Source organism: Papio anubis, chromosome 7 (assembly GCF_008728515.1).
Source record: "Papio anubis isolate 15944 chromosome 7, Panubis1.0, whole genome shotgun sequence".
Classification (NCBI taxonomy): domain Eukaryota; kingdom Metazoa; phylum Chordata; class Mammalia; order Primates; family Cercopithecidae; genus Papio; species Papio anubis.
In genome coordinates, this window is record NC_044982.1 from 98,501,786 (window position 1) to 98,517,251 (window position 15,466).

Below are 15,466 nucleotides of genomic sequence, written 5' to 3' on the forward strand. Positions count from 1 at the left end.
GCTTTGTTTACATACTCCCAACTCTACCTATCCTGAAACTAAATTAATCCCTCTTCCCACACACCCTGCTCCTCTAAGCAGTGAGCAGTGGACCCATATCCAATTCCAACATCAATTTCAACATCACTGCCAACTTTCATATTCCCATGTATGGAAGCATGGGTAGATGTCCCTAACCAATTCTGAAAGCTCTCATAGTTTACAAGCAAACAATCATTTTAGCAAATGTAGTCTTCTCCAAATTGCACCAATAGCACAAATATATCAACAATTATTATTCAATCCTGTCCCTGCTATATACAAAGAAATAAGATCATGAATGTTCTCCTAGAAGGAACACAGGCCATTTAGGCTTTAAACTCTCCAAAAAGCAAAGAAAACCAGAAAAGCTGGTTTCTTGGCTAAAGATGTATTTATTCCTGTTTCAAGAACAAATACAGGGCCCTGAAAATTTCTGGGCAAGAGTCAGTCTGCATATGGAATGGATAATTCAAGACCATTGTTCTTTCTAGATTATAAACCCCAGAAAGGTAGACTTGAAATGTGTCTGAATGACCAGCCTCACTTCATGTACAGGTCAGGTACCAGCACCGAGAGGGTATTTTGGCAAATGCTGTGCACATGTGAGCCAGTGTGTGATTCTTCACACTTCTCCATCAGTACGGGCTCCTCTGTGCTGGGCACTGTGCTAGGGGCTGGAGAGAACAAGACCATTAAGATGCTGCCTTCAAGAAATCTACACTGAGCAGAGAAAGAGATGCATGTTCACATAAAAAAGCAGCCAAGTATTACAGGTGCTAAGAGAGCAGTCTGGGATGTTAGAAGGACACGGTAACTCTGAGCTGAGAGGGAGGAAGGTCAAGGACGGCTCCACAGACATGAGTACACACACGAGCTGAGGTTGGCCAGGAAGGCCAGGAGTGAGTGAAAGAGGAAGAGACAGAACAGGAAGACACACCAGTAGAACCCAAAGTGGTTCGCATGGCTACCTTGGGTGTGAGGCGGGGGAGCAGAGAGAAAAGGGAGAGAGGCAGACAGGGGCCAGGCCTTGGGGCTCATGTCATTCCAAAGAAGATCTGGGCTCTTTCTCCTGAAGGTGAGGGGTGGCATTGAGGATTTTAAGCGGGAGAGCAAGATGATCAGGTTTGGGTTCACTCTGGAAGCAGAGCTGTGAGATGGCATGAGTGGGCCTCTTCCTCACTCCAGGTTACTCCTGGCCTCTCTCCACCCCCTTACTCACACTGGGGGCAACTGAGCAGGTGATGCACAGTTCCAGTCTGGTCTCCTCTTCCCCTTCTCAAGGGCATGCCTTCCCTCAGGCAGCAGGCCTCTGCTCCACCCTTCCCTCCCCTAGGCTTGCCTGACCCCTCCTCCCAGGGGACCACACTGGCCAGTGCTGCCGGACACTCAAGGGGAGTCAGCCTCACGCTGGGGTTCAGTCTCAACAGGCCCACTGACCTACAGAGACAGTCACTTCCTCCAACCTGGTCTTATTAGTAATAAAGGTGATATCTAGCTCTGTCTGTCACTTCTGGTTTTATTTCTCAGTTTGTTCAGATCCTGGGTGGGGAAAAAGGACTCTTGGGGAACCTAACATAAAACTGGATTGAAGGGATGTGAGACTGGAAATCAGGAGACCAGTTAGGAAGTTATTGGAAGATGACGGGTGCCCAGAAGAGGGCCAAGAGACACCAACAGGGAGAGCGTGCTGTGGAGGGAGCAGGGCAGAGGCAGGGGATGCCGGGAGCTCCATCCTGACTGCATCATGGACACACACGCTTCCCCTGCCACGAGCCGCCTCTCTAAGACCACTGAACCGGGAAGTGCAAACACCACTTCAGCTTCTCTTTCCCTCGGGCCCTAGGACAGAATGAGCAAGCACAGCTGCTGTCAGCAGTGGCCTGTGTGTCTTACCCATGTATGGGGCAGGCCAGGCCGACTGGCCCCCTCCTCCATAGGGGTCCTGGGGCTTGGTGCTCAGAGCACTCGTGTGAAGAGCAGAATCAGAATTGGTCCTAAGGAGGGGGAGGAGAGAGTCTGGCTGAAAATCCATTTTCCTTAGTGAAAATGCAATAGTCTTTGTTGAATATTACCAACAGGAAAGAAGGCAAGAATAACTGATTTGTAATCATCCATCAAATAAGGAGTTAGGACCTACCTGAAGCTCTTTATATCAATAACAGCCTCTGAGGATCACCCACACTCCAGAATATTTTAATTTAGACTCATTCCGCCTCATATGCTGAAGCTGACAGCATGGCGATCGAGTTCGACAAGGCGGGCCTCGGACGCACGGCTTCCGTCTAACAGCCCCTAGTCTTCCCAGCTCAGAAGCCGGCTGTGGCCAGTTTAGCCTGTGGCTGTACTAGGTTTTCTCCACCTGAGAGCAGCTGTTCCTAAGTAAAGGGTCACTTAGAGCAGGGGTTCGCAAAACCCTTCCAGGAAGCAGGTGAGGTCAAACCTACTCTCAAAATGACAGTAAATTGTCCTCTGTTTTTCACTCTTGCCTCTCCCAAGCACGGTGGGCTTCCCCAGAAGCCACGTGAGGTGTGATGCCCCCACTGCTAAGCACGGGAGCAGACAACCCAGCCGCCTTGGAGCGATTTGTAAAAGGTGAACATTGCCACTATTTTCAAAACTTTTTTTGTATTTCTTTTCAAAAAGATATAATTTACATTAATGTATAATGGGCTATTAATTTATTTTTTAATTCACTAGTATCTTTAAAAAAATCTCTCAATTTAATTTCTAGTATCAATAGATATTCTCACGTAAACAAATACTCTTTGAGGGTTTATTTTTATTTTATTTATTTTATTGTATTGTTTTTTTTTGAGACAGTCTTGCTTTGTTGCCCAGGCTGGAGTGCAGTGGCGCGATCTCAGCTCACTGCAACCTCCACCTCCCGCGTCCAAGAAATTCTCCTCCCTCAGCCTCCCGAGTAGCTGGGATTATAGCCATGCGTCACCATGCCCAGCTAACTTTTCTATTTTTAGTAGAGACAGGGTTTCACCGTGTTGGCCAGGCTGGTCTCGAACTCCCGACCTCAGGTGATCCACCTGCCTCAGCCTATCAAAGTGCTGGGATTACAGGCATCAGCCACTGCGCCCAGCCTATTTTATTTTATTAGTATTACTTTTGAGATGAAATTTCGCTCTGGTCGCCCAGGCTGCAGTGCAGTGGTGCTCACTGCAACCTCCGCCTCCCGGGTTCAAGCGATTCTCCTGCCTCAGCCTCTCAAATAGCTGGGATTACAGGCACCCGCTACCATACCTGGCTAATTTCTGTATTTTTAGTAGAAACGGGGTTTCACCATGTTGACCAGGCTGGTCTTGAACTCCTGACCTCAGGTGATTCGCCCGCCTTGGCCTCCCAAAGTGCTGGAATTACAGGCATGAGCCACTGCACCAGGCCTCCGTGTTTTTTAAGACTGTAAAGTGGTCCTAAGAGAAAATGTTGGAGCCACTAATGTATAGCAAATTTCTGAAATTCTCCCAGATAGCTTCAATGTCTACACAGCTTTGATTGCAAGAGATGATTATTTATTTATCTCATCATAAGGTCAAACTGTTGGCCATAAAAAGAACCGGTAAGCAACTTCATTAGCCTACAGTGCTTCTTTGTGGTTCAGTCCAGTGCCAGCCTCAGGTGGCTATGAAGCCATGTGGCTTCAGAGGAGGGAAGAGGCAGACAAGGGCAGAACCCATAGTGCAACAGAAGGAGCATGGCTGCTGAGATCAGAGAGGCCTGGGTTCAGATTCCAGCCTAGATTCAGAGACTTGAGAGAATATCAAACAAATGCAGAGCCAAGTGGGAAAATCTAAATACAGACCGGGCATTAAATTATATTAAGGAGTTATTTTTAATTTTGTTAAGTGTAATAGCGGCATTGTGGTTATGTTTTTTAAAAAAGGTTCTCGTTGGCCTTACACTGCTGGAGATATTTCCAGGTACGATACTATATCCAGCCAATCATGTGACTGGGATGGGGGGTAGGTTTGGAGAGACTGGCAGAATGCTGACAATGAGTGAAGCTGAGGATGGGCACCACAGGCCTTTTACAACACTTCTGTTTTGAGACAGCGAGACTGTCTCAAAAAAATAATAATAAAATAAAATAAAAAAATATTTAAAATTTTGCACCATTCATCAGGTTTCTTTTTTGTTTTGAGACAGCGTCTCTGTTGCCCAGGCTGGAGTGCAATGGTGCAAACAGGGCTTACTGCAGCCTCAGCCTCCTTGGGATCAGGTGATTCTCCCCACCTCAGCCTTCTGAGTAGCTGGAACCACAGGCACGTGGCACCACGTCCCCTTTTTTTTTTTTTTTTTTCCATAGAGACAGGGTCTCACCATCTTGCCCAGGCTGGCCTCAAACTGCTGGGCTCACATGATCCTCTGGCCTCAGCCTCCCAAAGTGTTGGGACTACAGGTGTGAGCCACTGTGCTCAGTTGCTTTTTTTTTTTTTCTCAATCCTAGTCCTTTACCTATTAGCTAAAGCCCTTAAACAAGTCACTTAACCTTTTAGAATGGAAAATAATACTCATTCTTGTAGGGTGTTGTCAGGATTGAAAAAAATGACTGAGGTGGAACTCTTACTCCTGGAGTCTGGCCCAAAGTGATCATGATAATAGCTGATGTTTATTCAGCACGTGTGCTTCCCAGGTCTTATCTTGTTCAACCCTCACAACCAACCCATGATCTAGGTACCATTATCTCCATTTTTCAAATGAGTAAACTGAGGCAATCGGAAGTTAAAAAATCTGCTCAAGGTCATACAGTAAGACGCAAACCCTGGTAGTCTCATTCCAGACCTCGTGTGCTCTATACTGCCCCCTGCAGACACTCAAAAAATGGTGGGTTTTGTTTTGAATATGTATCAACACAGCTTACATAAACACACTCTGGCAACTGGTTGCTATGTAAAAAATATCAGGACGGTTAAGCTGCTTTAAAATCTACTCCTACCAGGAAACAACCCATGTACCTGTTAAGTGCAGATGTCAGCCTGAACCCAGGATGCTTTTCGTCTTTCCAAGGAGGCTGCTGCCTTTAAAAACCAGAACAACATAAAAGGAAAAGAAGTCAATCCACGACAGCAAAGGAGGGTCTCAGCACTTGCATTTGAGAACTGGCTCTTCTACTCACCTTGCTCTGCAAGTCACTTAAAAATACCGCACACCTCGCTCATTTTGCTCATCATTGTTAAAATGAGGTAAGACTCAATGATCCTTCCAATCCTGTGATCTTTGATTTCCAGTATAAAAACTACTACAAACCCATAAGGAACAGGATTAGCTAGCTGGGCAGATGAGGAGTTCAGTATACATGTAGGGGGAGCCTTGGCAATCTTGGATGCAAAAATTTTTTATTCCCCTACCAACGGACATGAAGAGGAAGAGAATTGTTACAGTTGCCCAGGGTATGAAAATATTAAGTCTAGCCAATCCTGGTGCTCTGAAAAGCAGAAGACATTTCTTGGATACATAAAAGAAAAATATCAGTTTGGAGATGCCTTTTACTGATATAATAAAATATTGTATTTATTCTACAACCCTGGATCCCACGATTCTTGAGGGTGGCGGACAACCTACCTGAGGTGGGGACGCACTTTTACCCATCTTTATTTCCTTCCCCAGACCCAGACTACATTATACACAGTAAGTGCTCAGTCAGTATTTGCCCAGAGAATGGATGGAGAGTAGACTTCAATCCGGAGAGCTAAATATTTTTGATACACACATTTTAAACGCCTCCTAAATCTGACTTGGTGATCTGAAAATGATACCAGGCACACAACAGATGCTGCAGGGGCTTTTTCTCAGTTAATTCTATTTTCTGTTACCCTCTGTATTGGGTACAAAAATACTCAAAGAGACCTTAAATCAAATACACTGTGCAAATTACCATTTTAAGAGTCTTTTGTCCTTTTCAGCAGCTTACTAAGACATTCTGAGAAAAAATGCTTATTTTTCTAAGTCTCAAACATAAGAATGCCATATTCTGCTGGTAAACATATTCCAAATGTGTTTCTATTTGGTTTTAAATATGAAGATCTAGATTTCTTTAAATAACTTTTCATTTTAGACTTTCGTATAAGCCTACCATTGGAAATGCTTAGATGTTTGTTTCTGTTTTTGTTTTTTGAGATGGAGTCTCACTCTGTTACCAGGCTGGAGTGCTGTGGCGTGATCTCGGCTCACTGCAACTCCGACTCTCTGGTTCAAGCAATTCTCCTGCTTCAGCCTCCCAAGTAGCTGGGATTACAGGCACACGTCCTCACGCCCAGCTAATTTTTGTATTTTTAGTAGAGACGGGGTTTCATCATGTTGGCCAGGATGGTCTCAATCTCCTGACCTCGTGATCCGCCCGCCTCAGCGTCCCAAAGTACAGGGATTACAGGCGTGAGTCACCGTGCCCAGTCAATAAGGTGTTTTTTGTTTTTGTTTTTAAGAGATGGCATCTTGCTATGCTGCCCAGGCTGGAGTGCAGTAGCTATTCACAGACCCCATCATCGCACACTAGAGCCTCAAAACTCTTGGTCTCAAGTGATCCTCCCACTGAAATTAAATGTTATAAGAGAAAACAGGATTCTATGCTTTATATAAGCAATTTCCAAACAACATTCAAAGTAGATAAAGTGAAGTTATCTAAAAGTAACACATGCCCATTATATCTTTTAAAGTATGGCTTGCTTACCTTGGCCAACTCTCATCCAGAGGCTGTGAGGAATAATTGGCTCCAAAAGCACTACCATCAAAGTAGAATTTTTAATAAAGGAAAAATACAAATTAATGGAAAGTTGAAGCAGAATTAGCAAGGTGGACTCACGGACAGGTAAAACAACTGAGTTTTTGGCTCTTTATCCCTGTACCTGACAGCTCTTCCTTCATGCTTTCTCTTATCACCCCTCCTCAAGGACAGCCTATTCTGCTGTCTTCTAACCAGTGTTTTCTTTGCATGATTTTTTATGGGGTGTTTATTAGGTTTTGCCTGCCTGGCACCTTTTGTTTGCAGGAACTGTCTCCACTCTCGCTCCAAACCTGGTAACGTTGCCATTCCCTCTGTGCCACACATGAGGAACCCAGGCCCAGGATTCTAGTCTAGGTACTTTAGCCCCTGGAAACAGTGTTTGGCTCAGGGATAGGTTCATGATGCAAACAGAACCAAGGAGAGTGCTTTTGAGTGGGAAAAAAGGAGTGCCCCAATAGGGCTGGTGAGCCCAAGGGCCTTCTGAACCTGGGGGTCTCCCCTTGGGGAAAGCCTATCTGTTACGCCTGAAGTCATCTCAGAAGTGGTACCTCAGAGGTAGGTCTCAATGGTATTGTATGACTCCTTGGATCTAGCCCTTGGGCTTCCAGTGACATATGCCAATACATTTTCTGTTTTTCAGTTAAGGTGGGTTCCTGGTATTTATAACCAAAAAAGAGGCGCATTAGATGTGTGAAGAAACGTAAACTTTCCAGTGTTATTGGGGGCACTGTCTTATCAATGTTGTGTTGTTCACTGGGTCTAGCATGGCTTGGAGCATATTCCGGACGCATGGAGACACAAATGGGATGCTGCACTACACACCGAGCAGAGAGGCGTTGTTTTCATTCGTTTAGTTAACTGTTCGCACACAATAGTCTTCTGAAGACACTGTTAATCATATTATTTTGGCAAGAAATCTTCAATGATTTTATTCAGCCTAAAAGGCAAAATCAAAACTTACTGGCTTAATAATTGTGGTGCTCCACAATTTGGGGACATTGGCCTCTTCTGCTCTTGTCTTCCCTTCAACTGTCTGAGTTTCACAAACACAGCCTGTATTTTCCTGCCCCTCTGCCTTTGCTAATGCCATTTCCCCTTTCTCTCCTCCTATGTGGAACGTTGCCTCCTTAACACTCACCCAAACCAAGCCCATTCCTTTTGTCTCCTGGATCACTGATTGGATGAAATATACATTCTGCAGTTACCAGTAATACTTTTCATCCCAAACCTTTATTTCTTAAGGTGGAAATAATAAAGAAGATACAAGCTACACATTAAGACAGAAATGTGAAAACAGATATCTAAGCACCTACTGTGTGCCAGGCCTGTGCTGAGTTCACACTTTATTTAATCTTAATCCTGAAAGGCAGCTATTTCCCCCATTTTACAGCTGAAGAAACTGAGGCTCAGTTCTAGAAGACCTGAGAAATCCAAGATCAGATAGCAGGCCTGGTGGATCAGGGGTCAAACCCACAACTCACTGACACCAAAGCCTGAGAGCTCTCCGCTAAGCTATGCTGCCTCTCAGGAAACAGTGAACTACGCCAAATGCCCCCAGAAAATAGAAAATAGTACCTGGAGTGTTCTGGGAAGAAGGATGGAGGCTATAAGAGAAGGTATAATTGGCTCGGGCTCAGGAGGAAACAGGAGCCTTGAAGGAGTGGGGCCCTATCCTGCAGGCCTGGGCTGGGCAGCTCAAATAAATACAGAATCTGGAATTAGGAAAACGGAGGCTCTCATGAGTTCTTAGTGATTTGGTGGGAAATGTCTTCTTTGCCAGGAGAAGCATTAGGATTGCAAGTTTTATCTTCTACATATTAGTTTTCTTTGACAAGTCTCATTATCTTATGTCTTAATTTGACTTTAAATCGATAAAATAAAGCAGATAATTTCCAAAGAGAGACATTTCTTCAACATTCACTATTAGGCTTAACGTACATGAAGTACAGATGAGGCAAGACCACAGTAGGAGGCAGGAGAGGAAAAGGTGATAAATAGGAAGGCCCGTGAGAGACAAAACCTGTCAGTATTTCTGCTGGCCACGCCATTAGGGAGGAAACACTGAGCCTCAGAACCTATGGTTATCTGCCTTTCTCTTTTCTGCAGATCTGATGAATCTCTGTTCAGAAACACTTAATTTCAGGAAGCAGAAGTTTCCCATTTTTCTCAGTACACTGCCATCTTTAAACTCAATACCTCTGATTTCATAGTACTGATAATACAAATTAGAATGCAGTGGTGTAATAGTCACGTAATGATCAAATGTTAGTGATTTCAATGTTGAGGTATGAGCTAGCATTGTAACCTTCCTGATATTAACAATGTGAAAATATAGTAAATTCCTGGAAATTTTTAATATAATTAGGTTGAGGCATCAAAAGTTAAAAGATGTGACCTCTGAGCTCTCTTAATTTTTACTATCTCATCTAATTTAGTGAATATTTGAAAACCCAAGAGAACCACTCATGTTACACACTTACAGTTAATGCAAGGAATATCTAGAAAAAGTTTATTTGTTCTCTGGAAAATTTCAGAAAACTTCATTCAGGTGGCTTTAAATTACTCCACAACACTGACATGCCCTAAGTCACAACCTTGAGACAGAGGAAACACTCTTATTTATAAACTTGAATTTGCCATTTACTCAAGAAGCATTTCTGGCATCCCCGCCAGGTGCCAGCGTGCCAATGGAAGGGCAGCACAGGCCACCAGGCTTTTAACAACCACATCAGCACCTCCTCCGTTGCTTCCTTAGTTAAGCTTAGTGAAGCCTTTGGCTCAAGAAGATTTCCACTTAAAAAAGGAAGGCAGGGAGGAGGGATAATGAAAAAGATAAACAAAGAAGAGGTGGCTGCAATGGATGGAAACAAAAATTAAAGTTTAAAAAAAAAAACCCCACACTCACATGGATCTTTTCTTATCCTTCTGTGCACTCCTCTCTGCCCCTTTGCCTTCCGTCCTGATGTTCCCTGGGGTCCTGTGGCCTCACAGCCTCAGGCCACACCTGCTTGCATTGCTCTGAGAGGCACAGGATGCTCTCAGGATCACTGGGCACCAGGTAGAGTGGGAGCAGGTGGAGGGGGTGGCAGGAGCCTCCGGGCACAGGGGCTTTAGGAGGCGCTTCCTAAGAGCTTCAGGGCCAGTGCCTGTCTTCCTGGTGGAGAGCCCCCGTCCTTCATGCTCGCTTTGGCCAATCCCATCCTTCTCTCGGCCCCACTGTCACCCACAGTCCAGTAACTCATAAATCCATACCTCCAGTTCCCAATAGTTAATTTGTGAACTCCAAGTGCGTATTTCCAACTGCCTACTCAACTTCTCTGCCAAAAGACAGCTCAAATTCTACCAAAAATCCAACCAATCACTGTCCCCTTAATCTGTTCCTCTTCTTATAGTCCACCTTATTTAGTAAGGCCACCTTCCACCAAGACACTCAGGTTAGGATCTCAGAGTCATCCCAGTCTGCTCTCTCTCTCCCCAAGCCTCTGCAGTTCTGTGCAGGAAAATCTTCCTCCTTGAATTACTGCTTCAATCCATCAACACAGGGATTGAGGTTGAGGTTCCTCTCAACCTGCGGAGTATTAGATGCAACAGTTCTTACTCTTCCCCAAAGGAAGGGGAGCAGCTCTTCGTCTGCTGATAAGAGAGGACATCAGTTGGCCTGTTTACCAGTGGGTGGGGTTACTGAGTCACAGAAGCTGAAAACAAGACCCGCCCCTGTCCCTTTCTTTGTGCTGCTTGACCTGCGGCTGGGTGAGCAGGCGCAGGGTTCCCTTCTCTTGGCTTCCCGTCCCTTTGCGGTCAGGGTACCTGGGCAGGGCTCGGGGCAGCCTGGAAGCCAATCATTTCTCTCCTGCTCTGGAACTCTGTGTTCTGCCAGGGACACGGTTTGTGAGGCAGGCCTGCGGCCTTCCATGCAGCTGGTGGGGTAAGTGGACTCAGAGTCTGGTTAATAGAACCCACCCACCACGACAAGTTTCAGGCTCAGATTGAATACAGAAAACTGGCCATAATTTGGCTCCTTCCTGATTTCTCAGCCATGTGTTTCTTGTCATTCTACTTCCTTTTGTCCCTTTACCTCCAACTGTGTCCCACCAGAAGGCATCTTAAAGTGAAACTGTAAAGGAGGATATGAGTGGCATCTTTTTTAGTCCTTGCATTTATAAGAACATCCTGTTTCCCTCAGCACATGAGAGGCAAATAGGTTGCATGTGGTATCGTGAAGTCAGAATATTTACCCCTTAAAATTCTAAAAACTAATGTTTCCTTGTCCTTTAAGATAAGATGGGTGTTAGGTAAAAGCTGGATTTTGTGATCACTTAAGTTTTGGAAATCCTGGGTTAAAGATGAGAAGTTTCTTAACTGCAGGACTTTTCAGAGCCCTAATATATATGGTCAGGCTCCAAGAGGAGATACAGAGCATGGTGTTTCTCAAATGAAATAGGCCATGCATTTCAAAGAAACAGTGTCCTACAAACCAATGTCCTAACATTTTTCTCTCATTATGATGAAAAGAATCCAAGCAAGGCCCAGCCCAGAGAGGAGAATCAATCCTAACTCTGGTAGGTCTTAGGCATCTCTTCATGACCCTCCATGCTAGTGAACTCTTGACTTCCTTTAGAGGAAGGCATTTTCTATGTTTCTTCAGCATGTCTCCTTCTTTCTCAGTGTGTTACCCACAAGTCTGAGAAAATATTTTATTTGCTATAAATTTATGTTAATAGTTCAGAAGTTCAGCGATGGTGTTTGGGACACAGCACATCCGCCAACCTTGAGGAGTGGGAGTAAGAAGGGCTGCTACAGACTGCGCAGCTGCAGAAGAGCAGAAGGGCTTCTATTCCAAGTGCCCAAGCCCAGGCCCCCAGCCAGGAGCAAGCCCTGGCAGTGCCTCTCCTCTGCCTGTGTGGGGCTAGGCCAGGGCCCAGCTGCAGCTGTGCCTTGGTCTTGTGTGGCCGCCCATGCCAAGAGCAAAGCCCACTCCAGAAGGAATCTCCTGTGCCAGAGCTCTGGGTGCTGTGGCTGCCCACTCTGAGAGGAAGCCAGAATATTTGTTAAACATGTTCATTTTATTTGAGATCACCCTATCATAGGAGTGAACCCTTAGAACACATGTCTAAGCCAGTGTGTCTTAAATAACACCCAAGCTGAGAAACAGCTGTAATAAGAGAATTCTGATTTTTTCCTTTTGTTCTAACAAAGGTTCAAGCCAGTGTTTTATACTTTCAAATGATGAAACTTCATTTAAAAAGTCATAGACAAATGTGCAAGGCCACAATTTTAGGCAAATTATTTCACAACTAACAGAATGAAGGCCACGAAAGCAAAGATGGAATCACAGCCCTCCTCCTCTAAGTTCTCTGGAATAGATTAACACCAAAATAAAATCATCCCATTTCATGGACCCTTGATTCCTCAAGAGACTGGGCTAAAGAACTTTCTTTGCATCAAGAGATGTCCAGTCCCAGGACCCCAACATAAGGGCTTAGGAGACCACAAAGACATGGTTCGTGATCAGTGAATCTGACTCACACTGTCTAACAACTTTAATTTCTCTGCATATTAACTTGGTTTTTGCTTCCCCTTCCTTTAGTAGTTGACTAGCTTTGCTTATGGTCTCAAGTTGATCCATACAGTGCCAGATTATACCCTATCATAAGAGATAGGGTCCCCTGAACACAAGAAGTCATCTCCCTTTCTGGGACTTTGCACTACATTCTCTTCCCTCTGCCTGGAACATACCTCCCAACTGCTTTACTCTCTTAAATCTCAATCATTACCATCTAAAGCCATTTTCCTTTATTATTGCCTGTTTGCTGTCATCTCCCACAGGACTGTAAACTCAAGAAAGCAGGAACTATGTCTTCCTTATTCATCACTGGGTCCCCATGCTTAGAACAGCACCTGGCACAGAGAAGGGGCTCGGTAAATATCTGCTGAATGAACACTTTATCCTCTTACTTCTTAACCTTCAAGCCTCAGATTTTCCCCCAGGATGCCTTCTTTGTTTCCCCAGACTGGTTCAAGCTGCACCTCTGGCGTGCTCCCACAGCCCCTGAGCTGCCTCCCTGCAGACGCCATACCTGCCGTGGCTGCTTGTTTGCTGAGTAGCCTCTCCCACTGAACTCTGGGCAACTTGAGGTCAGGGGCCATGCTGTTTAATGTTACAGTGAACTAAAATGTCTAAAACGGTGTCTGACCACTAGCACATACTTAACAAATAATTTTTGTTAAGTGAATAAACATTCTACTCTTTTTTCTTCAATACCCTCCTCTATTTTGGTTAGTAAAGCTTTATGTATGCTTATACATTTGGACTGTACTTCAAAAGTATCTGAGATAGCCACATATACATACACACAAACATATATAGCATAATGTTTAAACTAATATATAGAAATGAGAGCACTGACAGGAGAAAGAGGGAACTGAGAACTGAAAAAGTATACACTGTTTTTTTTTTTTTGAGACGGAGTCTCGCTCTGTTGCCCAGGCTGGAGTGCAGTGGCGCGATCTCAGCTCACTGCAAACTCTACCTCCCGGGTTCACGCCATTCTCCTGCCTCAGCCTGGGACTATAGGCACCCGCCACCACGCCTGGCTAATTTTTTGTAATTTTAGTAGAGACAGGGTTTCATCACGTTAGCCAGGATGGTCTCAATCTCCTGACCTCATGATCTGCCTGCCTCGGCCTCCCAAAGTGTTGGGATTACAGGCATGAGCCACCGTGACCGGCCAAAAAAATATACATTGTTAAATCAAGCAAAGAAACACTCAAAGTCTTTTGCCTGAACATTCTTGGCAATTTGGACAATTGAGGTACTACTCCATCCTGACATGTGCAAATTTACTGATGAATTGCCTCCGTTTCCTTTTGCCTTTTTCATTCAATGTCAAAGTTATCACACATTCCAGAATAGATTCTCAAGATCATTTATCATCTTTACTTTCCTTGATAACAGCCACATAATATACAAAATCAGAAGTCGGTCCTTCTGTGGACCAAATGTGGTGTGTCCCTAGGGGTGGGAAAAAGGGGAGAGACAAACATTCCCCGGGGTCATTATCCTTGCCTCCAAATAGATTAAAAACTGCAAGAAGCTTGAAGGCAAGAAAAGTTGGGGTTTCCCTAGGGTGCCCCCACAACTCCTGGCTCCCTTGTACAAGGTCCTCCTCACTGCGAGTGGACGCAGGTGGCATGGGGAGGGTAGAGCACAGGCTGGGCCATCACCTGGGCCTGGTCTGAATCCTGAGCAAGTTACTTCACCACACACTCAAGTTTCCTCATCAGAAAATGAGGGTTGAAAAAATAAACGACTCAGTGAGTTTTTGAGGACTAAATGACACATAAATTGCCCATCACAGTGCCTGGCATGGGTAGGTGCTCAGTAAACATGAGTGCCCTGCCCCCACTTCCTGGTTTCTAGGCTTGTGAAGCCAGCTCTACCATCACTGCCAGGAATTCAGCTCTCCGCAGCGAGACCCACCCCGCCTTTCTTCTCCTTCCTCCACCCCTGCGACCGAGTACTGAGAAGAATGAAGTAAGAGCACAGTCCCTCTTGGCACACTTCTGTGTCCTCTCCCAAAAAATCCAGCTCAGTTCTGTTCCCCAAAGCCTTCGGCAAAATGCTGGTTGCACAGCAGCACCCACCACTGCCGCCCCATAAACAGCACTGATTAAATGAAACTATCCGGTGAATTCACCATTTCCTTTCCTTTATTTCTACTTAACAGCATAGAGTTTGGTGTGACTCTACATCACTGCATGAGATTTTCCTATATTCTGGGTTTATTTTAGTTATCACTTACTGAGTTTGAAACATCACAAATAGAAAATCATATGAAATTTCATCTGTAAGTTCCAAAAGCAGGTCAGCAGATCAAAAGAAATACAAATAAATCACATATCTGTATGTCCATTTTTGCTAGATAAACTAAGTCTCTCTAACCTGATCCAAACGCAGGTTTAACTTTAACTTGGCCAGTTTCTGGAGAAAATGCTCAGAACACCCTGCAATGGGACTGAATTACAGGTTGTTTTTGTTGTTATTTCGTTAAACTGAACTTTATTGATGCTATCATAAACACCTACAATGATGTTTCCAAATGCTGACTGCAGAGATGTTTCTCGTTTCCAACTCATTTATTTGTATTGCCTCCTTTCATCAGATAAATGAAGATTTTGAGGCCAAAGGAGAATTGCAGGGAAGATAAATCCTGAACACTTTTCAAACATTTCAGAATGCACACTCCCTTTGAAGAGTAAAAAAGGATATTTGTCGCCCTGGCTTGTCCCCAGACCTTCGGTGCAGGGGGTGGAAGCGGTTCCTGGATGGCCTCTCCACCAGCCCGTGATGGCGGGTTCCCCGAACATTATCAGCTTGGTGAAATGACGGCTGCAGAGAGAAGGGAAGAAGAGTTGGCCTCCAACCATGAAATTGTCACTCACCCTCAAGAACAACTGATAACCACAGCAGATGAAAGGACCGATTTTACAGTTTTACTTATTATACATTAGTGGGCCTTGGGTCAAGGTAAATAAAGTAGTATATGGAACCGTTTCTTTATAATAACCTAAAAATAATGAAAAATAGTCTGTAGTGTGTTAAGAGAAAAGCTGAAAGAAGAATAAAAGCTGTCATGCAATTGGGGGAGGAGAATCAGAAGATGGTGAATTCATATACTAAATCCCAGAAAACTAGAAAGGACACTCTGAAATGTA

General features: G+C 44.5%; 1 protein-coding gene and 1 long non-coding RNA gene across 7 annotated transcripts in view; one reads left to right on the plus strand and one right to left on the minus strand.

Moving 5' to 3' along the window:
• The window catches only part of CRTC3 (CREB regulated transcription coactivator 3), a 116,725-nt gene that overhangs the window by 36,034 nt on the left and 65,225 nt on the right, over nt 1–15,466 (minus strand). For all 6 annotated transcript variants that reach the window (XM_017960933.3, XM_009210945.3, XM_003901394.4 and 3 more), the window contains exons 3-6: nt 15,021–15,140; nt 6,698–6,759; nt 4,986–5,048; nt 1,915–2,015 (exon numbers count right to left, since the gene is read on the minus strand). In XM_017960933.3, the coding sequence (XP_017816422.2) occupies nt 1,915–2,015; nt 4,986–5,048; nt 6,698–6,759; nt 15,021–15,140 (346 nt within the window). The remainder of the gene's footprint in view (nt 1–1,914; nt 2,016–4,985; nt 5,049–6,697; nt 6,760–15,020; nt 15,141–15,466) is intronic.
• LOC103886018 lies at nt 10,592–13,010 on the plus strand. Its single transcript, XR_004185040.1, has 3 exons — nt 10,592–10,676; nt 12,578–12,670; nt 12,762–13,010. It is a non-coding gene; the product is annotated as an uncharacterized LOC103886018 (long non-coding RNA).